Genomic DNA, 24,142 nt, shown 5'->3' with positions numbered 1-24,142 from the left:
ATGACAGAGCAAGACTCTGTCTCGGGGAATAAAAAGAAGTTTGAGTTGGCTATCATTTCTGAGGCCCAATTCCAGGGCTGGAGAAAGTAACGGCATTGCATTCTGCAGGTTGCCCCTTAGACGAAGGGGCCTAGAGCTCAGAGGTGGGTGTGTGGAGGCTCCAGGCTCCTACTGGACTCTGGCTTCCCAGCTGGTCCGCTGAGCACCTGGAGACACAGACTCAGAGTGGGGTGGGATATGTCTCACCCTGGAGTCACCACTCTCCTAGAGAGGGTCCTCCCGCCACATGCTGATGGTTTTGTCCACCAGGGCAGGGCACTCCTCGCGACCTTCTCCTCTTCATCCACTTAAAGAAGCAGTTAGGGGGAAATAAAAAGACTCAGCTTATATAAAGCCATCACACCTCCGTGTCACGTATCGTCACACGCCAAGGGTGGGGCTCCCGGGGCTGGAACCAGTTCTGGTGTCAATCAGTATCTCTTGAGGAACTGACTCATGGAGCTGACTCACGCATTTAGATATAACTTCTAGTCTGTTTTTCTAGGAAAAAAAAAAAAAAACTCCAACCCTCATTACTTCAGCCTCCCTTTATGCACACAGGAATGAGCTCAGGGAAGATGCCGCAGGCAGCCGTTGATCAAACCCTAAGTAACATGGGAAACAATCAATTACAGAATAATGAGTTCCAGCTCAAGTGTTAAGGTCCTGTTCTGTCTCCCACGTACTCCCTCCAACATCACTATGCTCAGTGAGCAGCACCAGTGCCCTCTCAGAGCAGATGCTGGGTGAGGGAGGACGGGCACCCACGGGCAACGGGAATTTGGGATCAGGATGGTATCATCGCATGCGAGAGCTCCTGAAACCTTATATGTAAGTCAGCTACAGCCGTCCACTTACTGACTCCAATTCATATCCCAATTCACTCGCTTATTCTTATTCTTTCATTCACCTACTCAATCCCAAGCTTTCACTCTGTGCCAGGTGCTGGTGCCAAGAGGAAAAGCAACCCCTTTCCTAAAGGAAGTTTTCAGGACGTCAATTACCCCAGCGCTCCCTTCTCCAGGCTCTCTGAGCCCGGTTCAGGTAAGACCGCGCCCTGACATACCACTACTGTCCAGGAGGTGGCAGCAGACAGGCCCGGAGAAGCTTAAGGGTGGCGACCGTGCTGGGTGGAGGGGAGAGAGGAGGAGGAGGCGGAGGCGGAGGCGGAGGCCGAGGAGAAGGAGGAGGAAGGCGGGTCACCTGGAGAGGACGTCCTTTCCTGTTTCCTGGAAAGGACCAGATACCCGAAGCTGGCCAAAGCGGGCGTGGTGGCGGGTGCCTGTGATCCCAGCTACTTGGGAGGCTGAGGCAGGAGAATCGTTTGAACCCGGGAGGTGGATTCACTGTCTCCTTGTCTTGGTGAATTAGCAAGGACATTGGGTTACACGTAATAGAAAGCCCTGGCTTAAATACTGGGGTGGGGGAGGAAATATAATTTCAAAACCTCAAATGTTCATAGTAGGGACAGATCCCCCGTAACAACAGGCAGATTAGCAAGAGGAAAACAAGCAAGTCTGTAATATATGCGGCACACATCAGGAGGGAGAAACCTCAAACAAAGATGATGGTGCAGTGGCTTATGACTCTGGCTTAGGGAGCATCTTCAGTAAAGAACAATAAATTTCATCCTGACAAAACAGTGTCAGGAATAACGCTCAAAATCCTGAGGAAATTGAACACTCGAACAAAGAATTCTTAGCAAAGTAATTTTACTTCTGCGCAGAGGGGTGCCTCCTTGGCCGGTCACCTTGAGAGCACACCTGAACAAAGGGCACGAGAGCTTTTATTTCTGACGCAAGTCCAGCCCTTGTACTCTTTCCCCATTGGTCGGGGTCGGGTTGTACAATCTAAACGAATCCCGGTTGGCTGAACATTTGAACTCTTTTACATAAGGTAAGCACGTAAAAGAAAGTGGAGAGGAAGGGGAAAGGGTGCCTGTAATGAGCTAGAAAGTTAGTCTTCTTTCCAAATAAGGAAAGGAATGCGAGCTGGTACTGACAACGCCTGGTGCTGCGGTGTGCCTGGGCATCGAACAAAGGCAAAAAGGAAAAAAAGGAGAAAAATGAAAGTGGAGTGGGGGTACTATGAATTAAAGAATAAAAGATGGATCAGATTATTTGAAGAGAAACCTCAACATATCCCACAAGGGGAACCAGGAAAAAAAAAACAACACAATACATTTTAGAGAAGTGGCAAGACAAACGAAAGTAGGTTTAGGCTCCTGGAACCTCTGAGATGGTAAGTGAATGGGAGTAAACTGATGGCATAAGGTTTGTAAAAGTTGTCTCCAGTAAAGAATTTTATAACCTGGCTTTAGGCGGAAAGAGAGGAGGTCTTCCACTGTTTGCTGCTTCTTAACTACCTTAGCTAAAAAATATTCAAAAATATCGTGTCAAAGAGGCATATTTGGGGGTAACATATTCTGGTTTCTTTCATGGACTTGTACATAGGATGCAGGGGGCTGAGCGTGGTGGCACATGTTTGTAATCCCAGCACTTTGGGAGGGGAGTGACCAGCCTGGCCAACATGGCGAAACCCCGTCTCTACTAAAAATACAAAAATTAGCTGGGCACAGTGGCTCAATCCTGTAATCCTAGCACTTTCAGAGGCCGAGGTAGGCAGATCACTTGAGACCAAGAGTTCAAGACCAGCCTGGGCAACATGGCAAAAGCCTGTCTCTACTAAAAGAAAAAATACGTATATATATATATATATATATACACACACACACACACACACACACACCCCAACATGGCAAAAATCCGTCTCTACTAAAAATACAAAAATTAGCTGGGCATGGTGGCGAGCGCCTGTAATCCCAGCTACTTGGGAGGCTGAGGCAGGAGAATTGCTTGAACCTGGGAGGAGGAGGTTGCAGTGAGCCCACAGAGTGAGACTCCATCTCAAACAAAACAAAACGGCCGGGCGCGGTGGCTCAAGCCTGTAATCCCAGCACTTTGGGAGGCCGAGACGGGCGGATCACGAGGTCAGAAGATCGAGACCATCCTGGCTAACACGGTGAAACCCCATCTCTACTAAAAAATACAAAAAACTAGCCGGGCGAGGTGGCGGGCGCCTGTAGTCCCAGCTACTCGGGAGGCTGAGGAAGGAGAATGGCGTAAACCCGGGAGGCGGAGCTTGCAGTGAGCTGAGATCCGGCCACTGCACTCCAGCCTGGGCGACAGAGCGAGACTCTGCCTCAAAAAAAAAAAAAAAACAAAACAAACAACAACAAAAAAAACACAACAAAACAAAACACACAAAATTAGCAGAACGTGGTGGTGCACACCTGTAATCCCAGCTTCTTGGGTGGCTGAGGCAGAAGAATCACTTCAACCTGGTGGGTGGAGGTTGTAGTGAGCTGAGATGCTCAGATCACGTACTCTAACCTGGGTAACAGAAAGAGATCCTATCTTGAAAAAAAGATTTTTAAAGGTGGGATGAAGCCGAGGCTGGGGGTGCAGCTGCACCTGGGGAAGGGACCAGAAGCAGGGGTTACCGTTTCTTGTCTTGGCAGCCCACGTGGCAGTGGCTGCTTTCTTGTCTTGTCTGCAGACTGTTCCTTAGACTGGGAAATGCAGCCGTGGCAGGTTGGAAGGTACCTGCTCCAGGCCCAGCCAGCCAGGGAGACTACTGAATTCCAGGGAGATGGACTTGTAGGATCAGCTAGGCTTGGGTCTAGCACCTACCCTGGCACCAATAAGTGGTGACAACTGTGGGCACAGAGCTAGACAGTCACCAGGTGGTCTTATGAGAGTTGCTGGAAACTGGGAGACCCTTGCTAATGGAGAGCCGCTGGAATGAGTTTGGGAGTGCAAGGTTAGTCACACAGGTGCTGTTCCATATCCTTTCATGGACCATAGTAGCCGTTGGGTGAGCTGTCAGCTCCAGCCTCACTGCAACAAGGGATACTGGCTGGGGACCCTGCCCTCAGCCCCATGGCACTCCCCTTTCTTGTGCACTCAGCTTGGTGGATTCCAACTGCAAGTACCTGCAACTCTGTCTCAGGGAACAGCCTCCACACTGGACTGATGGGAGGGAGTAGCTAGACTCCCTGGCTCCTGCCCCTGGCAGGAGGACCAAATCTGAAGTGCATCCTACATTGACTTCCAGAGTTTTCCAGGGGCATTGAGGTTCAGCTGCCCACAGCAGGGACCTGTTGATGATACACTTTGCCTAGCTGCCCTCCTCCCCCACCACCCCATCTTGCCTCCACACTCCCCTCCTGGCGTTACCTGGATCACTGCACTGCTTTCTACCTTTCTACCTTTTCTCTGGGTTTGCTTCTGGGGACCTAACCCGAGACCCTTGTAGTTTTTTTTTTTTTTGAGATGGAATCTCGCTCTGTCACCCAGGCTGGAGTGCAGTGATGTGATCTTGGCTCACCGCAAGCTCCGCCTCCCGGGTTCACGCCATTCTCCTGCCTCAGCCTCCTGAGTAGCTGGGACTACAGGCACCCACCACCACGCTCGGCTAATTGTTTGCATTTTTAGTAGAGACGGGGTTTCACCGTGTTAGCCAGGACAGTTGTGATCTCCTGACCTTGTGATCCGCCTGCCTCGGCCTCCCAAAGTGCTGGCATTACACGTATGAGCCACCCCGCCTGGCCAGCCCTTGTAGTCTTAACAGCTAGGTTTCCCAGAGGAGAGGTGAGGAGCCTTTGAAAAGTAAGAGAATAGGCCAGGCACAGTCACTCACACCTGTAATCCCAACCAACACTTTGGGAGGCCAAGGAGGGAAGGATTGCTTGAGCCCAGGAGTTTGAGACCAGCCTGGGCAACACAGCGAGATTCCATCTCTACAAAAACAAAAAAATCAATCAGGCCTGGTGGTGCATGCATACGCGACAGAGTGAGATGCTGTCTCCCCAAAAGATAAGAGCATACACTTTTCCATTCAATTGTATGTTTTTTCTTTAAAAATAGAGTTTTTATTTAAACAGTTTAGGGTATACCAACAAGCAGTAGGATATCATTTAAATATGACATAAACATAGCAAAAATAGAAATAAATACCAATACATAAGAACAACATATACTGTTAGTACTCTAAAGTGGTACATGTTGCTTCACCTAAGGCACGAACGCTTTTCACGGGACGTGCTTCCAGTGCAGGCCCAGCCCACACCACGCAGTTCCCACTCGCTGTGCATGTGAAAGGGCTTTGTAAACAGTTAAGTGCTGAGCACACAAGGCAAATTATCATACTGATTATCATGCCCTTTCCTAATGCTTCTCCTGGCTTTTTGTCAATGACTTAATGACGATAAAGGAGATGGAGTTTAGAGTTACTAGAAAACTCAAGCTATGTCAGAAATTAAATTCTGGAAAAAATTCTTAAAAAAAAATAGTAAGGTTTGGCTGGGCGCGGTGGCTCACACCTGTAATCCCAGCACTTTGGGAGGCCAAGGCGGGCGGTTCACCTGAAGTCAGGAGTTTGAGACCAACCTGGCCAGTATGATGAAACCCCGTCTCTACTAAAAATACAAAAAAATTAGCCAGGTGTGGTGGTGGGCACCTGTAATCCCAGCTACTTGGGAGGCTGAGGCAGGAGAATCACTTGAACCCGGGAGGCGGAGGTGGCAGTGAGCCGAGATCGCACCACTACACTCCAGCCGAGGCAACAAGAACAAAACTCCGACTCAAAAAAACAAAACAAAAATAGTAAGGTTTAAGAATAGAAACGGGCCGGGCGCGGTGGCTCAAGCCTGTAATCCCAGCACTTTGGGAGGCCGAGATGGGCGGATCACGAGGTCAGGAGATCGAGACCACCCTGGCTAACACGGTGAAACCCCGTCTCTACTAAAAATACAAAAAAAACTAGCCGGGCGAGGTGGCGGCGCCTGTAGTCCCAGCTACTCGGGAGGCTGAGGCAGGAGAATGGGGTGAACCCAGGAGGCGGAGCTTGCAGTGAGCTGAGATCTGGCCACTGCACTCCAGCCTGGGTGACAGAGCGAGACTCCGTCTCAAAAAAAAAAAAAAAAGAATAGAAACGGAGTGGTTATTTCATACAAGCCTAAGATGAAGCTGATGATAGCTTTTACTTTTTTGAAATTACCTCCACGACGCAGCTCGGCTGGTTTCAGAGAGAACGTCAGTAGAGGTCTGGGAATTTCCCTGGGAGCTGGCCCTGAGCCACAGCCCTCCCCAGCTCTGTGGTTTGTTTGTTCTTCCTCTTCTGAGCTCAATCTTGTGGACAAGCCTCATTGCAGGGAAAATCCCTGGGGAGACACAGGTGTGTGTTGTATGTGTGTGTGTATATATGTGTGTGTGTGTGTGTGTGTGCCCCAGCAGTGGTGAAGGCCTCCTGACCCTTAGAAATCCTGGCTGTGACCTTCATCTTTTACTGACACGGACAAGGGGTCAGAGGTTGGCCCGGCTGTGCAGAGATCGTAGCTCTAACCCTTGGGGATGTGCACAATAAGTCTTCAGAGCAGCACTGCTCGGTGACCTTGGGCAAGTGCCTTTGCCACCCTGGACATCAGCTCCTTTGCAACAAAAGGAGTGGTTTGCTAACTTTTTCTTGAGTAGTGGAAGCCCTCTAAACAAAATCTTACGTGGAAAGCCACGGTATGTAAATCAGGGCACAGTGAGGCTGCTCTGGTGAAAATGGGAGGCTCCTACAGCCCCATGACACTCCCTGCAATGCGATCCAAGGCCTTTGGGGGACATGGTTTGAGAAGCCCTGGATGAGATGCCCTAAGAAGCTTTTCCAGTTCTGCCATTTAATGCTGTACCCTTGTGGTGGCTTTAAAACAACACAGCTCTCTGGGTTCAATGGCTTTGAAGATCCCTTCTTCACAAATCCAGAAACGTTAGTCCTGGCAGATTGAATGGCCGCAGAGCCAAGGTTGTTCAGATCCTCCACCATAAAACACTTTGGTCCTCTGGGTGAAAACTCAGCTGTGCTCATCTGTATTCCGCTGGGTGTAGGTTAGCCGAGGATACATCAGCACCCCCAGGTAAGGATAGTCACCTGAATCTAGAAGGCACTGGTTTCTCGTAACCAGAAGGGAGAATGGGACTTCTTTGGAACACAGTAGTCAACCAAGGGCCTAACGTGCTGTCCAAACAGGGATTACGGGCCCAGAAATCCGATTCCTGCCACGTTACTGTCCTACTCCAACAAACTGGGTCCCTAGAAGGTGGAGCACTTGGTTCCTCCCCTGGGAAGCAGGGTTCCCATTGCTGGGTGAAGGTGGAGAGACCAGGGTCCCCTTGGGTGGGACTCTGGTTTCTGAGAGCTCACTCACCTGACTGGGAGGCAGCAAGGGTAGAAGGAAGGAGGTAGACTGGGGATGAGACAAGCTGAATGGTAAGTGCTCTCAGTCATTCTGGGTTTAGGGGCCACAGGTGGGAGATGCCCAGGGGTCTCCTGGAGCCTGCATAGATGGAGAATTCTACCAGCCACCATGTAGAGAGCACCAAGAACACAGCGGGCTCCGTGCTACACACGTCTGAGATCCCCTAGAACCCTCACCACACCCAGGCGAAGCTGCAGATGAGGAAGCTGAGGCAGAGAAGGAAGGTGTCTTCCCCAAGATCACGAAACCAGTGACGAGCAGAGGTGGGATTTGAACCCCGGTCTGTCTGACACTAAAACCGTATAGTACCATGACTCCAAAGACCAGGATTTGAGGACAGCCACCCTTCCCTTCCCATCCAAAACCCTCAGCCAGCTGGAGTTTTATCTGGGCCTCACCTAGAGGATCCGTGAATCAGGAGGCTAAGCCCTGGGATGGAGGAGCTCAGTGGCTGCTGGGAAAGGCATGAGGTATAGCAGGTGTCCCTCCAGTGGTCTCAGGTTCCAGAGGGCCCCTTGGTGGTGTCCACCCTTGATATCCACAGTGACCTGAGCTCACCTGTTTCATGTTGTCCGGGGATAATTTTTCCCCCTGGCCTGTCACCCCAGGGACAATGGGGGTGATGACACCCCACAAACCTGTGACCTCAGGCCACCCGGTGTCCACTCCTCTTGTAGCTCAGCCTAAAGCAGGTGGGTCACAGGAGGGAGGGGCATCTTATGGCTCAGCCCAACGGGTGAACAGCTGCTAGGTGGGCTTCCCGGAAGTGCAATGCCCCTCCTAGGAAAGGTACGGAGGCTTTCGAGTTTCTTGGGAAGCCCAGTAGTCCTCGCAAAGGCAGCAGGGTCAGATTCGGTCGGAAGCCGCGGGACAGCTCACCTGGCCATGTAATACCCCAGTGTCCGGCCCCTCTCCTCGGTCCTCTGGGTACTCTCAGCCCCCCAGCTGCCCGCATCGCTGTCCTCAGTTTCTGATTCCCTCGCCTCCTCTTCCTCCTCTTCCTCCTCTTCCTCCTCAAGGCTGCTTTCCCAGCAGAAGGTCAGTGTCCGAAGAGAAACTGGGGGCCCCCCAGGGACCAGATTTGATTCTGGTGGTAAGGTGCCCCAGGTGGCCCAGGAGGAGAGGTCATCTTTTGGGAGCTCTTCCAGGAAACCCGAGTCCGTGGAGAATTCAGGTGGTGGGAGAGGTTCTTGGTGCCCATCCCCACCCGGCCCTCGGCCTGGCCCCTTCTCAGCCAAATAGCCAGAGGATCCAGCCCTGTCCCAGGAGGAGTCCACAGTGCTGGCCCAGCTTTTGTCTGAAGAATCCCAAGCAGAGGAGCCTTCGCCTGGGAGCAGAGGAGCCCTGGGCCTCCCTGCGTCCACCCCACCAACCTCCGAGTGCCCTGGAACCTGGTGCTCTTGCCCCAGGAAAGAAGGTGGCTCAATGTAGGGCTGGAAGCTGACGCCATCTTCTGTGTCCTCCTCCTCCTCCTCGTCCTCGTCCTCTGCAAGGTCCTTCTTCCATCCTGCCTGTTGGGTGGCTGGGGCCCTGACTCTAGGCGTCGGCCTGACCCCTCTGGTCAGTTCCTTTTGGGGACAGAGGAGCAAGTCGTTCAGGGACTCTGGTCTGCTGGGCTGAAAGGTTGCCACAGGATATGTGTGTCCAGAAAAGTCCTGATTTGGGTAGGGGAGAGAAGAGCAGAAAATTTAGGCTTTCCTGAAGCACAATTATCTTCATCTGAATTCCCCTAGAAACAGACCTGAGACAAGGCTTCAAGTGTAAGCAGTTTCTTTGGGAGGTGATCCCAGGACACACCAGATGGGACTGGGGGAGCAGCTAGGAAGTGGGGTGTTATCAAGCAATTGACCACTAAGGCTACTGGCACTTAATCCTGCTGGGAACTCAGGGAGCCACTGGGGCACATGCAACTTGGAGCGATCCCAGGAGGGGGATGCTCCTGGGCTCTTTACCCACAGTCATTGCTGAGGAATGGAATTGCTGGTGGCTCTGACACTTGCAGGCTGCCACATGCAGGGGCAGTGTGGGCTCCAGAGGCCAGAGAAAGCCCACTGGGTGCAGGCACTGGGAGTTGCAAGTCCAGCTGGTGTGCTCTTAACAGGAAGGCTGAGGGCATGGGGCAGCACACAGACATGTCTACCCGAGGTTGTCACTCTGACAGTTAGTGGGATTCTCCTACAGATCCTGGAGCCAGGAAATTTGGAAATGCTCCCTTTGCCACCCTGCCATGATGCAGGGACACTCAGAACCCATCCTCAAAGCCCCCATGCCCATCGGAGCCTTGCCTATGCCCAAGCTGCCCCTGCCAGCCCTCATCTGAACAGGGCCAACCCATATCACCTCCTGGGCTTCCCCTGCCCAAGCTGTCCCCTAGATTCTAAGGGAGAGACCCAGCAGACCAGGGAAGAAACTCCAAGGTCAGCCAGGGCACAGCTCATCCTGGGTTAAAGTGTGAACTAAAAATTGGGACTCTTTTAAGATGTCCCCTTGGGTGCCTCCTCTCCTCCTCTCCTTCTGGGTATCTCTCCTGAGGTCCAAGGCCGGGGGCTCTGCTCCCAGCAGCTGACACATCCTTAGCAGAGGTGAAGTTATTTATCTCAAAGGAACTTAAGGCACTCCTCCCTCCCGGGCCTATTTGCCATTTTATTCAGGACTAAATGAATGCATTACTAAAGGTGGAAATTCAGACACAAAGATAGATGTTTTGGTCCAAGAGTCTGGACCATCTTGATATTCTATCTGAACAACTCATAGCTCCAGCCCCACTCCCTTACTCTCAACCCCTCCCCACCTGCCGCACATCCCCAGATTTGCTATACCAGGGCCCGTGGCATCTTCGCCCGCTGAAACCAGGGGTTCCCCATGAGGGTCTTCCAGATCACACCCCCTGCAGCAATTACTAACAGCAGTATCAGAAGCGATGGCAGCACCAGGAAAGCCCAGTTGGCTTCTAAGGAAGGAAAAATAACAATGAGAGAAACAACAATGGCTCTTGTCTACAACGGCACCTGTGCTGAGTGCTTCCCATACATTACCCTATTTAATCCTCACAAGAATAAACCTATCCTGCAGACTGTGCAAACCAAGATTTGGGGCATTATGTAAGCTGCCCAAAGACACACAATGAGTGTGGTTTTAATCCCGGCGAGTCTATCTCTAGGCCCGTGCTCTTAACCACTGTGTCACAAAGCTCCCAAGGCCCAGAGGGAAAGTTCCCCCTTCTGCACCACTTGGTACCCACCTGGAACCTCCAGCAAGAAGCACGTGGGCTTAGAGAACTCGCTGTATTTCGGGACACTGAAGGTGTAGACAGTTCTGGCACTGAGGCAGTGGCGTTCGCTGGCAGCTGGCTGGAGGGTGATCCGGACTGGCTGGCCATGGGGAGTGACTGGAAATAGGGTCTGTTTGGAAAAGAAGCAGAGAGTGGCAGAGCTGCTGTGGGGACTGGTTTCACATAGCCAGGACAGAGTGGGGTTGGCAGACATGGTAGGGTGTTTTTTTTTTTTTTTTTCTGTAGGGGATAGGGTCTGGCTCTGTCACCCAGGCCAAAGTGCAGTGGTGTGATCACAGCTCACTGCAGCCTCAAACTCCTGGCCTCAAGCAATCCTCCTATCTCAGCTCTCCAAGTAGCTAGGGACTACAGATTCACAACCACCATACCTGGGTAATTTTTTAAAATTATTTTTTGTACAGACAAAGTCTTGCTGTTGCCCAGGCTGGTCTCGAACTCCCAGCCTCAAGTGATCCTCCCTCCTTGCCTGAACCTTCTATTCTTTTCCTGCATTAAAGTTTAAGCATTGGCCGGGCGCGGTAGCTCAAGCCTGTAATCCCAGCACTTTGGGAGGCCGAGACGGTTGGATCACGAGGTCAGGAGATCGAGACCATCCTGGCTAACATGGTGAAACCCCGTCTCTACTAAAAATACAAAAAACTAGCCGGGCGAGGTGGCGGGCGCCTGTAGTCCCAGCTACTCGGGAGGCTGAGGCAGGAGAATGGCGTGAACCCGGGAGGCGGAGCTTGCAGTGAGCTGAGATCCGGCCACTGCACTCCAGCACTCCAGCCTGGGCAAGAGAGCGAGACTCTGTCTCAAAAAAAAAAAAAAAAGAAAAAGTTTAAGCATTGAGGAAGCACTTCCCAACACTACCTGAGTTCTTTTCATCTGAGGGATAGCCATGGTTCAAAAGCAGCCTACCACTTGGGGTCGCCCTGGTGTGCACCCCCATTAAGGTCCCTACTTTGAGGAGCAGATTCTTCAGGCTTTCCATCTTGGGGTCTCCCAGTCTATCAGCAGTAGAGGAAACCTCTACAGATGTCTGTCTGGTATGGAAGGCACAGACCACGTGTGATTACTGAGTATGTGAAATGCATCTGGTCCACACTGACAGGTGTTCCAAGTACAAAACACACATCAGATTTTAAAGAAGTAGAGAAAAAGAATGTGAAAGATCTCAATCACTTTTATCAGAATTGCTCATTGAAATGATACCATTCAATTGGATGAAGTCAAATCTGTTATTAAAATTCGATTTACCTGTCTCTTTTTACTTAACATGGAACACTTAAAACTGCGCATGCGGCTTGCATTATGTTTCTTTCTATTGGGCAGTGCTAGTCTAGAATATTTGTGAGGTTCTTCAAGGCAGAAACCACACTGGATTCAGATCTATAATCCCCGGAACCCAGAGTATGCAAAAGATTGGGAGTGTAAATGTTGCTTTAGTGGAAGCAAGAACAATCAAGAACAGAGGCCCAGGGACCAAGTCTGGCTGGCCAGTTGTTTATGTAAAAAGTTTTATTTTTTGTTTTTTTGAGACAAGGTCTTACTCTATTGCCCAGGCTGAAGTGCAGTGGCGCGATCACGGCTCACTGTAGCCTCGCTTCCTTAGCTCAAGCGAACCTCCTGCCTCAGCATCCCGAGTAGCTGGGACCACAAGCGTGCGTCACCACACCCAGCTTTTTTTTTTTTTTTTTTTTTTTTGTAGAGACAGTGTTTCACCATGTTCCCAGGCTGGTCTTGAACTCCTAGGCTAAGGTAACCCTCCCACCTCGGCCTCCCAAAGTGCTGAGATTACAAGCCTAAGCCACCACACCTAGCCTGTAAACAGTTTTACTGGAACCCAGCGATGCCCATTCATTTACATATAGGCTGCAGCTCCTTTTGTGCTGCAACTGCAGTGTTGAGTAGTCCTAAGGCCCACGAAGCCGAACATATCCACTATCTGGCTTTCTTCAGGAAAGTTTGCCAGCCCTCGCCATAAATAAATGCAGCTATACACACATGCCTACACAAAAAACAAATCTGAAATTGGGTATACACCAGAGTGATGTGTGGTCATCTCTGGGTACTTTTGGTTTGCTTCTTAGAGCTTATCTGTATTTTTCAGTTTTTCTGTACTGAATCTGTTGACTTGGCAAGCAGGCCTCTTGTAGGTCATCATACTTTGACCAGATTTTATCAGGGCTGACTGTCAGAAGTCAGGGGTGTTCAGGGAAGGCTTCCTGGAGGAGGTGTGCAGGAACAGGCTGGGAGGGTGAGAAGAACCTGAGTAAGAAGGGGTGGAGGAGCGGGCCTAGCCTGGGGTCAGGAAAGGAGCTTCCCACCTTGTTTCCGGCCTCCTCCTTCCAGAATGCCACCTCATACTTCAGATCCAGTGGGGGCATGCAGGGGGGCAGCTGGTACGTGGCATTGGCACTTAGGATCTCTTCCGTCTGGGTGAGCACCAGGACAGGTGGGGCCGGCTCCACTGTAGAAACAGAGCAGGACCTGTCAGTAATCCCGAGGAGCCACACTGCGTCCATCCCTCAAGACCAGAGAGCTCTCTTGGAAATGGAAAAGCAACTAGCATGTTTCAAACACTTCTTGTGCACCTAGAACCTTATAATCTGTTATTTCAGCCTTGCACTGACCCTGGGAGGGAGATACCACTATTCTCATTTCATAGAGGGGAAAACAGGCTTAGAGATGAGAGGTGACCTAGGCAAGCTCACTGCTGACCTGCCTTCTCTCATGCCATCCCATCCGCCTGGGACGGGATGTCCTACATGTCACTGGCCTGGCAGATCCTGCCCATGTGGATTCATTTCCTATCGCTGCCATAGCAAATTACCACACACACAGTGGCTTAAAAATGATACAAACTTATTATCTCACAGTTATCTAGGTCAGAAGTCCAGGTGGGCTCAGCTGGTTCCTCCGCTCTGGGTCTCACATCTGGAACCACTGGGGGAGAAGACACTTCCAAGCCTCCTTGGGTTGTCAGCAGAACTTAGTTCTTTGTGGCTGTAGGGCTGTGGTCCCTGTTTCCTGGCCAGTTGTTAGTGGGAGCCTCTCAGCTCTGGAAGGCACCCACATTTTTCATCACGTTACCACTCCATCGTCAAACCAGAAACGGCACCGTGGAATCCTGTTGATGCTTCAAATCTCTCTGACTTCCCCTTCTGCCACTTCTCTCCTGCCTCCAGCTGGAGAAAGTTTTAAAGGCTCATGGGATTAGATTGGGCCCATCTGGATTATCCAGGATAACCTCACTATTTGAAGATCTATGTCTCAGTCCATTCTGTGTTGTTATTACAGAATATCACAGGCTGGGTAATTTATAATGAACAGAAATGTATTTGGCTCATGTTTCTGGAGACTTGGAAGTCAAAGAGCATGGCACTGGCATCTGGCGAGGGCCTTTGTGCTGTGTTATCCCATGGTGGAAGGTGGAAAGGCAAGAGAGGGTGAGAGTGAGCCAGCAAGACAGGGCAGAACTCACTTTTCTTTTCTTTTTTTCTTTTCGTCTTCTTCTTCTTCTTTTTTTTTTTTTTGAGACAGAGTCTTGCTCTGTCATCCAGACTGCTGGAGTACAATGGGGTGATCTCAGCTCACTGCAACCTCCGCCTTCTGGATTCATGCAATCCTTCTGCTTCAGCCTCCCGAGCAGCTGGGGACAGGCGCCTGCCACCACTCCCAGATACGTTTTTGTATTTTTTAGTAGAGACAGAGTTTCACCATGTTGGCCAGGCTGGTCTCAAACAACTGACTTCAAGTGACCCACCAGCTTTAGCCCCCCAAAGTGCTGAGTGGCATAAGCCACTGCCCCTGGCCAGAACTCACTTTTTAACAATCCTTTCTTGATAAACACACTCCCGAAAGACTGACATTAATCTATTCATGGGGGCAGAGTTATTAAGGACTAAATCACCTTTTAACAGGGCCACTTCTTAATGCAATCACAATGATGATGAAATGTCAACAGGAGTTTTAGAGGGGACATTCAAACCATAGCAGTCTATAACCTTAATTAACATTCCTACTGCCGGCCGGGCACGGTGACTCACGCCTGTAATCCCAGCACTTTGGGAGGCTGAGGTGGATGGATCACAAGGTCAGGAGATCAAGACCATCCTGGCTAACATGGTGAAAGCCCGTCTCTACTAAAAATACAAAACAATTAGCCAGGTGTGGTGGTGGCCACCTGTAGTCCCAGCTACTCAGGAGGCTGAGCCAGGAGAATGGCGTGAACCCAGGAGGCGGAGCTTGCAGTGAGCCGAGATCTGGCCACTGCACTCCAGCCTGGGTGACAGAGCGAGATTCCGTCTCAAAAAAAAAAAAAAAAGATTCTTACTGCCGGGCAATACTGACGTCTAACACATTCTCAGCTTCTGGGGATTAGGGCAGAGCACCTTTAGAGGATCATTCTGCCTACCATGGTCTTCTCTCTGTCCCCCACCCAAAATCCACATCTCTTTCTTTCTTTCTTTTTTTTTTTGAGATGGAGTTTCACTCTTGTTGCCCAGGCTGGAGTGCAATGGCATGAACTCAGCTCACCGCAACCTCCGCCTCCCGGGTTCAAGCAATTCTCCTGCCTCAGCCTCCTGAGTAGCTGGGATTACAGGCAAGTGACACCACGCCTGGCTAATTTTGTATTTTTAGTAGCGATGGGGTTTCTCCATGTTGGTCAGGCTGGTTTTGAACTTCCAACCTCAGCTGATCTGCCCGCCTCGGCCTCCCAAAGTGCTGGGATTACAGGCGTGAGCCACCATACCTGGCCCACATCTCTTTCAGATGCAAAATCCATTCACTCCATCCCAATGTCCCCCAGTGTCTCATCTCATTACAGCATCAACTCAAATTCCCAAATCAACAGTATCTAAATCAGAGTCAAATAGACTCTGGGCATAGTCCAGTCAGTACAACTCCCGGGACACAGTTTCTCTTCATCTGTGGGCCAGAAAAACTAAAGTTATCTGTTCCCAACATAAAATGTGGGACAGGCACAGGATAACAGTTGCAGACAATCTGGCTTAAGTATGGTGAAATGGAGGGGACAATGGGGTCATGGTCCAACACAGTTTGAAAATCCAGCCAAGAAAACTCCATTAGGTTTCAAGGCTTGGGAAGAATTCTCTTTCGCTCTTAGCACTGCCCTTTGAGCTTCTGGTTTCACCATCTGAGTCATCCTTCCTTTTCACTAAAGGTAGCAGGTGTTTGCAGCTAAGTAGGTTTACCAGTCCGCATCTCACCAGTAGAAACTGGAGAGTCCAACAACCTTCTTTGATTTCATATGCTCTGTGTTCCATTTAGCCCAAGATAACAGTGTTTCTGTGGATGTAAAGTTCTCAGGAACTTTATGGATCTCCTATGGATGTCATGGGGGAATCCACTGCATTATTAGATAAAAGCCAGGTGCATAAATCTTTTTTTCAGATAAGCCCTTCTCTACTTTTGGCTCCAGCTGAGATGGCTGAGGGACAATGCTCTTCAGCTTCCTAGAAGTCCCCTGGTTTGATTGAAGGGGACTGTGAGTTATAATCTTAATCTCTTCAAAAAGCCTTTTGAGCGACTCAGTACTTTGATCTTTTATCTTCCTGAAGTTTGGTACAATCATGTACTTGTCTGTTTCTCTATGTCACACTTTTCGGAGCAATCTCTTCCTCTCTTCCTTCCTTCCTTCCTTTCTTTCTTTCTTTCGTTCTTTCTTTTTTGAGATGGAGTCTTGCTCTGTCACCCAGGCTGGAGTGCAGTAGACTGATCTTGGCTCACTGCAACCTCCACCTCTTGGGTTCAAGTGATCCTCCCACCTCAGCCTCCTGAGTAGCTAGGATTACAGGTGCCCACCACCACACACCCAGCTAATTTTTGTATTTTTAGTAGAGATGGGGTTTCCCCACATTGGCTAGGCTGGTCTCAAACTCCTGACCTCAGGTGATCTGCTCACCTCGGACTGACTACAGGCATGAGCCACTGCGCCCAGCCACAATCTCTTAATTTTATTGTTTTTTGCATAGGTTGAGAACTTCCCAAATCATCAAGTCCTGGTTCCTTTCTGTTTAAGTTCTTCCTTCATTTTCTCTCTTGCCTCTTGCATGTTACTATAAGTGGCAGGAAGAAACCAGGCCGTGCCTTCCACATTTTATTTGAAAACCTCCTCTGATAAGCATTCAAATTCATCATTTACAAGATCTGCTTCCCACAAGATTGCAGGACACAATTCTGCTAAGCTTTCTGCCAGTATGGAACAAGGCTCTCCCTCTCTCGAGTTTTCAATAACGCGTTCCTTACCTTGTGAAGCAGTGCCTTGAGTGTCAGCGTGTCTACTAACAGGCTGTTCATGATGATTGAGGTATTCTTGGAGGGGATTTAGCTTTTCTCTAAAATGCAGCTTGTTTTTCTCTACACTCTGAGTCTTTAACTTCCACATTCCTACTGACAGTCTGTTGAGGGCCCTCTAGCCTTGCCCAATGGCTTGAAGATGGAGAGGGCAATGTGACAAGGAATACGTCAGCCAGAGAAAACTAAATACAACACCTTTCAAGTTCTAACTAAAATGCCACTTCTTCCATGTAGCCTTCCCTGATTCCCAGCCAGCAGGGATCTCTGACCACGCTAGTCACCTTCGCCCTGTGTTTGTGGTCAAGGTAAACACGTGGCTTCTTCATGATGCCATTACTTACATGTTTAGGAAACACCCATTGGATACTGACTAGGTATCAAGCTTTGGGAAGGGAGCTGAGGGGAATGGGGAGACGAGGCCTCCTTGTATCCTGACCTCCAGGAGCTGAAAGCTTTGGGGTAAATGAAATATGCAAACTACCAAAAGAAAGTGATCAGGGCCACAGATGAGAGCAGGAAAACTGTGGAGGCAGTGTAAAGGCAGGAAGGGTCACCCTGGCTTGGGATGTGGGGCTGAAGAATCAGGAGAAATTCAGGGAGGACATGAAAATTAATGAAAACATTTTAAATCTCTTTGTGTCTTTCCCTTTATTCTTTTAATGTCCTATTCCTACCCTTCCAGTGATTATTGTAGTTTGTCTACCATTCTTCCAGCCAGACAGCCTTCCCGTCTGCCTTGTTATCCTTCCTTTCCTTCTCATCCATCCATCCATCCATCCATCCATCCTTACCAACCACCCTTCCTTTCTTCTCAATCATCCTTTCTAACCAATATTTTTTCCTTCGTATGCCTCTTTTCTTTTCTTTTCTTTTTTTTTTTTTTGAGATGGAGTCTCGCTCTGTCACCCATGCTGGAGTGCACTGGCTGGATCTCAGCTCACTGCAAGCTCTGCCTCCCGGGTTTACGTCATTCTCCTGCCTCAGCCTCCCGAGTAGCTGGGACTACAGGCGCCCGCCACCTCGCCCGGCTAGTTTTTTTTTTTTTTTTTTGTATTTTTTAGTGGAGACGGGGTTTCACCGTGTTAGCCAGGATGGTCTCGATCTCCTGACCTCATGATCCGCCCGTCTCGGCCTCCCAAAGTGCTGGGATTATAGGCTTGAACCACCGCGCCTGGCCTATGCCTCTTTTCTTATTATTCATTTATACTTCCCACCTTTTATCTCGCCAGTCAGCCTTCTAACCTACTCATCCATTCTTCTCATCCATCCATTCATCTTTTCTCTTCTACCTTTCTACACATCCTTCCTTCTTGTCTCTCCTTTCTTCCTGCCTCACTTCTCCTTCACCCCAGCCCTTCCTTCCCTGCTTGGATGTCCTGCTTTTCTTCTATACTATCTACCCACCCGTCTCATCCACCCGTCTGCCTTTTCTTCTGCCTTCTGTGATGGTTAAATTTTTTCTTTCTTTAAGACAGGGTGTTGCTCTGTCACCCAGACTGAAGTGCAATGGAACAATCGTGACTCACTGCAGCCCTGACCTCCTGGGCTCAAGTCATCCTCCCACCTTGGCCTCCCAAATAGCTGGGACCACAGGTGCACACCACCATACTCAGCGAATTTAAATATTTATTTATTTATTTATTTATTTTGTAGAGATGAGGTCTCCCTATGTTGCCCAGACTAGTCTTGAACTCCTGGGCTCAAGGGATCTGCCTACCTCATCCTCAAGGGATCTTCCCACCTTGGCCTTCCAAAGTGATGGGATTACAGGTGTGAGCCACAGTGCTTGGCCTGTGATGGTTAATTTTATGTGTCAATTTAACTGCACTAAGGGATATCCAGGTAGATAGTAAAACATTATTTCTGGGCCCATCTGTGAGGATTTTTCCAGAAGAGATTAACATTTTAATCAGTAGATTTGGTGAAGATCTGTCCTCACCAGTGTGGGCAGGCATCATCCAATCCCCTGATGGCCCAAAGAGAACAAAAAACGGAAGAGGAATGGCACATTTACACGCTCTCTTCCTGAGCTAGCACATCAGCTTCTCCTGCCCTTGGACATCGGAGCTTCCTGTCCTCAGGCATTTGGACTCTGGGACTTATACCAGTGGCCCCTCTGATTGTCGGGCCTGTGGTCTTGGACTGGAGGTTACACCAGTGCTCCCCTGGAGTCTTGGGTCTTCAGACTCAGACGGAATCACACCACAAGCTTTCTTGGTTGTCCAGCACATGACCGCATATGGGGGGATGTTTTTGTGTCTGTAATTGCATGAGCCAATTCCCATAATAAATCTCCTCTTATTATAAATTTTTTTTTTTTGAGACAAAGTCTTGCTCTGTTACCCAGGCTGGAGTACAGTGGCATGATCTCAGCTCACTGCAACCTCTGCCTCCCAGGTTCAAGCGATTCTTCTGCCTCAGCCTCCTGAGTAGCTGGGACTACAGGTGTGTGCCACCACACCTGGGTCATTTTTGTATTTTTAGTAGAGACGGGGTTTCACCATGTTGGCCAGGCTGGTCTTGAACTCCTGACCTCAAATGATCCATCCGCCTCAGATTCCCAAAGTGCTCAGATTACAGGTGTGAGCCACCATGGCTGGCCTCCTCTTATTGTATCTATATATATCCTATTGGTTCGGTTTCTCTGGAGAACCTTGACTAACATACTTCCTATCCTCCATCTCTCCATCCACCCATATTTTCTTCCTAATAGGCATCCATCCTTCCATCCAACCTCCTTCCTTCCCATTTTTCCATCGCTTCCTCCTCCATCCTCTCCATCCTCCCTTTCTTCTTACCCATCTAGCCTTCCCTCCTTTTATCCATCCACCGAGCCAGCTTCTTCCCACATGAATCATCTCTTCTTCCTTCTCTACCATCTTTTTCTGCTGCCCTGTAATCAGTCCGTACCTCTTCTCTCTTAAAGTCTTATTTTGTCCTTGAACATTGTGAGAAGCCTGGGCAGCAAGTTACAGCTCTCAGCTCTCTGAGGACACTGTCAGGGCATTTATCCTCTGCTTGTTACCCGGCCCTGCCTAAGGTCAGAAAGCTCCAGTTCATATCTATGTCCACTGGTTACTAGCGGTGTCAAGTTTCTTAGCGTCTGTGAGTCTTGGGTTGATGGAAATGAACCTCACAAGTTTGCTGTGAAGATTAAAAATAGACTGAAAAAAAAGGGTGCTCTCCTCACCCAATGTCAATTGGTGATTTCTGCCAGTAAGCATGAGACATTTTTTTTCCATCATCTTTACCGCCCCCCAACCCCCCACATTTCTGCAGTGTATAAAAAATACTTTTGTAAACAGAATTTTGTTTGTTTGTTTGTTTATTTTTTTCTTTTGAGATGCTCCGTTGCCCAAGCTGGAGTGCAGTGGCATGATCTTGACTCACTGCAACTTCCGCCTCCCAGGTTCAAGCAATTCTCCTGCCCCAGCCTCCCGAGTAGCTGGGATTACAGGCACCCGCCACCAAGCCTGGCTAATTTTTGTATATTTAGTAGAGACGGGGTTTTGCCATATTGGCCAGGATGGTCTCAAACTCCTGACCTCAGGTGATCCACTTGCCTCAGCCTCCCAAAGTGCTGGGATTATAGGTATGAACCACCACTCCCAGCCCAGAATTTGTTTTAAACATTGTTTTTAAGGAGAGAGGTTGAACATAAAAAATAGGAATAGCATATAAAGTGCCTTGTGTAGTCCATGACCGAAATGGTGCTCAACTGAAGATAATGAACATTGTTAGCAGAGCGTGCACACTGGAGCTCCCCTAACTCCCTGATAGGCTACCAGATATGGCCCCGGGCGGTTGCTGGTCCCATGCCCCATCTCAAAGGGGCTGGCCCCAGGGAGCTGCCCTCTGCTTTGGGGAAGTGGGAGACAGATGGTCAGGAGAACAGTACCATTGAGCACAGCTCCTGGATGGGATGGAGAGCCTCCCACTCAGTCCCTTACCCACAGACCTACCTTCAAAAAGGTAATCCACGTATTTGGACTCCACCCAGGGGGACTTGGAGCTGGGAGAAACTGTCTGCACGCGCCCCTTGAACTTGTTGTACAGGTCCTGTTTCTTCAGGCACATCATAGAACACAGCAGCTCCTTGGTTCCTGCACACTCTTCCACTTTGCGCCACCGTCTGGGGGTGGGAGAGCTGGGGGAGGAGACGGGAGAGCTTGGGCCATGGATTCAGCCTCTCAGGGTCAGGGAACTTAGAGAACAGGTGATCACACGTTCCTCCGTTTGGCTGGACTGATTTTAGGTCCATCCGTCCAGACAGGCAACCACTGGCTGAGACAGGATAAGAACAGCCTGGTCAGGAGCTCAGGTTCTGGAGCCAGATGGATGGGAGTGGGAATCCCAGCCCTGTCTCTCCCTAGCTTTGGGACCATGGGCAGGTCCCTGCTCCTAAGCCTCAGTTTCCTCATCTGTAATGCCTCCCGCACAGGGCTGTTGCGGCGGCTGCTGTTCCTAGTACTAGCATCCATTACTATATGTTTGTGCATTCAGGCGTTTATGGGCCACCTACGGCATGCCAAGGACCATGATGGGTACTCTGTGGACGTCAGAGGGGAACATGCAGGTTCATGACTCCAACCTGGAGGCTTCAGAGAGCTGCCTGGCCCTTCTACCTTGTCACGTTAGAACACAGTGTTTGCCCTTCCACCATGTGAAGATGCAGTGAGAAGGCATCATCTTGGAAGCAGAGAGCAGCCCTTACCAGAACGGAGTCAGGTGCCACCTTGACCCTGAACTTCCCAGCCTCTAGAACTGTGAGAAGTAAACTGCTATTATTTATTAATAGTAATTATTAGAATTATCCCATTCTAAGGTATTTTGTTAAAGCAGTACAAATGGACTAAGCCAGAGACCCAGGGAGCCTAACATTTTATTTTTATTTTATTTTATTTTTTAGTTTTTGAGATGTAGTCTTGCTTTGCTGCCCAGGCTTGAGTGCAGTGGCATGATCTCGGCTGACTGCAACCTCCGTCTCCTGGGTTCAAGTGATTCTCCTGCCTCAACCTCCCGAGTAGCTGGGATTACAGGCCAGCGTCACCACACCTGGCTAATTTTGTATTTTTAGTAGAGACAGGGTTTGCCATGTTGGCTAGGCTGGTCTCCAACTCCTGACCTCAGGTGACCCACCCGCCTTGGCCTCCCAAAGTGTTGGGATTACAGGCATGAACCACCGTGCCTGGCCTAACATGTTTTTACAAGATCACTCTGGTCAACCAGCAAGGAGGCCACGGCAGGAGTGTGAGACAGGATGACAGTTGAGACAGTGAGAAAGGGCTGGATTCAGGATCTATTTTGGAGGTGATAATAGAACTAATAGAACTTGCTAATGGATTGGATGTAGAATGTGAAGAAAAGGAGAATCAAGGACTGCTCCTGGGTTTGGGGAGTGACCGAGGGTGAACGGAGAAGGCTGAGATGGGGGCTGGCACGAAGAACAGATTTTGAGAAAGAACCAATTCCTCTGTTTTGTTTCTTCATGGAAAATGTTATACTATGCAAATATTCACACCAAAGGAACCAGTGTAGTTGTGTTAACAGCAGAGAAAATACAGACTTCAAAGTCCAAAGCAATGCTAAAGATGAAAAGAATCATTAGATAATGATAAACGATTCCATTCACCAGGAAGACAGAAAAATTCTAGCTTATGTGTGCCTGCTAAACAACTTCCCCCTCTATAAAGCACACATAGACAAACGACAGGTAGAAAGTGAACGGCCACACTTACAACAAGAAATTTTAATACCTCTCACCCAGTAATTGATGAATAGACAAAGAAAAATAAATACATAAATAAATAAAGAACAACACAGTTATCGAGTTCATCTAATGAACATATACAGAACAAACAAACAAATTGGTTGAACCACATGTGAACTATTAATAAAATATTAACACAAAGCAATTCTTTTTTTTTTTTTTGAGACGGAGTCTCGCTCTGTTGCCCAGGCTGGAGTGCGGTGGCCGGATCTCAGCTCACTGCAAGCTCCGCCGCCTGGGTTTACACCATTCTCCTGCCTCAGCCTCCCGAGTAGCTGGGACTACAGGCACCCGCCACCTCGCCCGGCTTGTTTTTTGTACTTTTTAGTAGAGACGGGGTTTCACTGTATTAGCCAGGATGGTCTCGATCTCCTGACCACATGATCCGCCCATCTCGGCCTCCCAAAGTGCTGGGATTACAGGCTTGAGCCACTGCGCCCGGCCCACAAAGCAATTCTTTTTTTTTTTTTTTTTTTTTGAGGCGGAGTCTCGATCTGTCGCCCAGGCTGGAGTGCAGTGGTGCAATCTCTGCTCACTGCAAGCTCCGCCTCCCGGGTTCACGCCATTCTCCTGCCTCAGCCTCCCGAGTAGCTGGGACTACAGGCGCCCGCCACCTCGCCCGGCTAGTTTTTTGTATTTTTAGTAGAGATGGGGTTTCACCATGTTAGCCAGGATGGTCTGGATCTCCTGACCTCGTGATCCGCCCGTCTCGGCCTCCCAAAGTGCTGGGATTACAGGCTTGAGCCACCGCGCCCGGCCAAAGCAATTCTTAAGAAATTTTAAAGAATAGGTATCTCATAAAGTATTTCCTCTGACTGCAAAAAATCCAGTTAAAAGTTAATAACAAAAAGGGAACTAAGGGAAGTTTGGAAATTTAAATATATATATATATTTTGAGACAGGGTCTTGCTCTGTTGCACAGGCTGGAGTGCAGTGGCACAAACATAGCTCACTGCAGCCTCTACTCCCGGGCTCAGGTGATCATCCTGCCTCAGCCTCTGAGTCACTGGGACCACAGGTACATGCCATTACACCCGGCTAATTTTCTTTTCTTTTCTTTTTTGAGACAGAGTCTCACTATGTCACCCAGGCTGGAGTGCAGTGGTGCAATCTCGGCTCACTGCAAACTCCTCCTCCTGGGTTCAAGGAATTCTCCTGCCTCAGTCTCCCAAGTAGCTGGGATTATAGGCAGCTATCACCACACCTGGCTAATTTTTTTTTTTTCTTTCTGGAGACAGAGTCTCACTCTGTCGCTCAGGCTAGAGTGCAGTGGCCGGATCTCGGCTCACTACAAGCTCCGCCTCCCGGGTTCACACCATTCTCCTGCCTCAGCCTCCCGAGTAGCTGGGACTACAGGCGCCCGCCACCTCGCCTGGCTAGTTTTTTTGTATTTTTGTAGTAGAGACGGGGTTTCACTGTGTTAGCCAGG

The 24,142-nt window shown here is 49.4% G+C and overlaps 1 protein-coding gene and 1 long non-coding RNA gene across 6 annotated transcripts in view; one reads left to right on the top strand and one right to left on the bottom strand.

Annotated features, from left to right (window-relative positions):
• Positions 1-745: 745 nt before the first annotated feature.
• LOC117093118 lies at positions 746-21,544 on the top strand. The gene is made up of 3 exons (XR_004441038.1): positions 746-870; positions 982-1,083; positions 21,447-21,544. It is a non-coding gene; the product is annotated as an uncharacterized LOC117093118 (long non-coding RNA).
• Positions 5,986-24,142, bottom strand: part of IFNLR1 (interferon lambda receptor 1) — a 31,925-nt gene continuing 13,768 nt past the window's right edge. For 2 of the 5 annotated variants that reach the window (XM_033227827.1, XM_033227826.1), the window contains exons 2-6: positions 20,906-21,227; positions 12,947-13,089; positions 10,587-10,746; positions 10,165-10,295; positions 6,277-9,000 (exon numbers count right to left, since the gene is read on the bottom strand). In XM_033227827.1, coding sequence (XP_033083718.1) covers positions 8,221-9,000; positions 10,165-10,295; positions 10,587-10,746; positions 12,947-13,089; positions 20,906-21,023 — 1,332 coding nt within the window. In that variant the 5' untranslated portion in view covers positions 21,024-21,227 and the 3' untranslated portion in view covers positions 6,277-8,220. The other 3 variants (XR_004441037.1, XM_033227825.1, XM_033227828.1) reach the window with 3 other exon arrangements.

This window comes from Trachypithecus francoisi, unplaced genomic scaffold, assembly GCF_009764315.1.
Source record: "Trachypithecus francoisi isolate TF-2019V2 unplaced genomic scaffold, Tfra_2.0 Lachesis_group12, whole genome shotgun sequence".
NCBI classification, from domain to species: domain Eukaryota; kingdom Metazoa; phylum Chordata; class Mammalia; order Primates; family Cercopithecidae; genus Trachypithecus; species Trachypithecus francoisi.
This window is presented reverse-complemented; position numbering and strand designations above follow the sequence as displayed.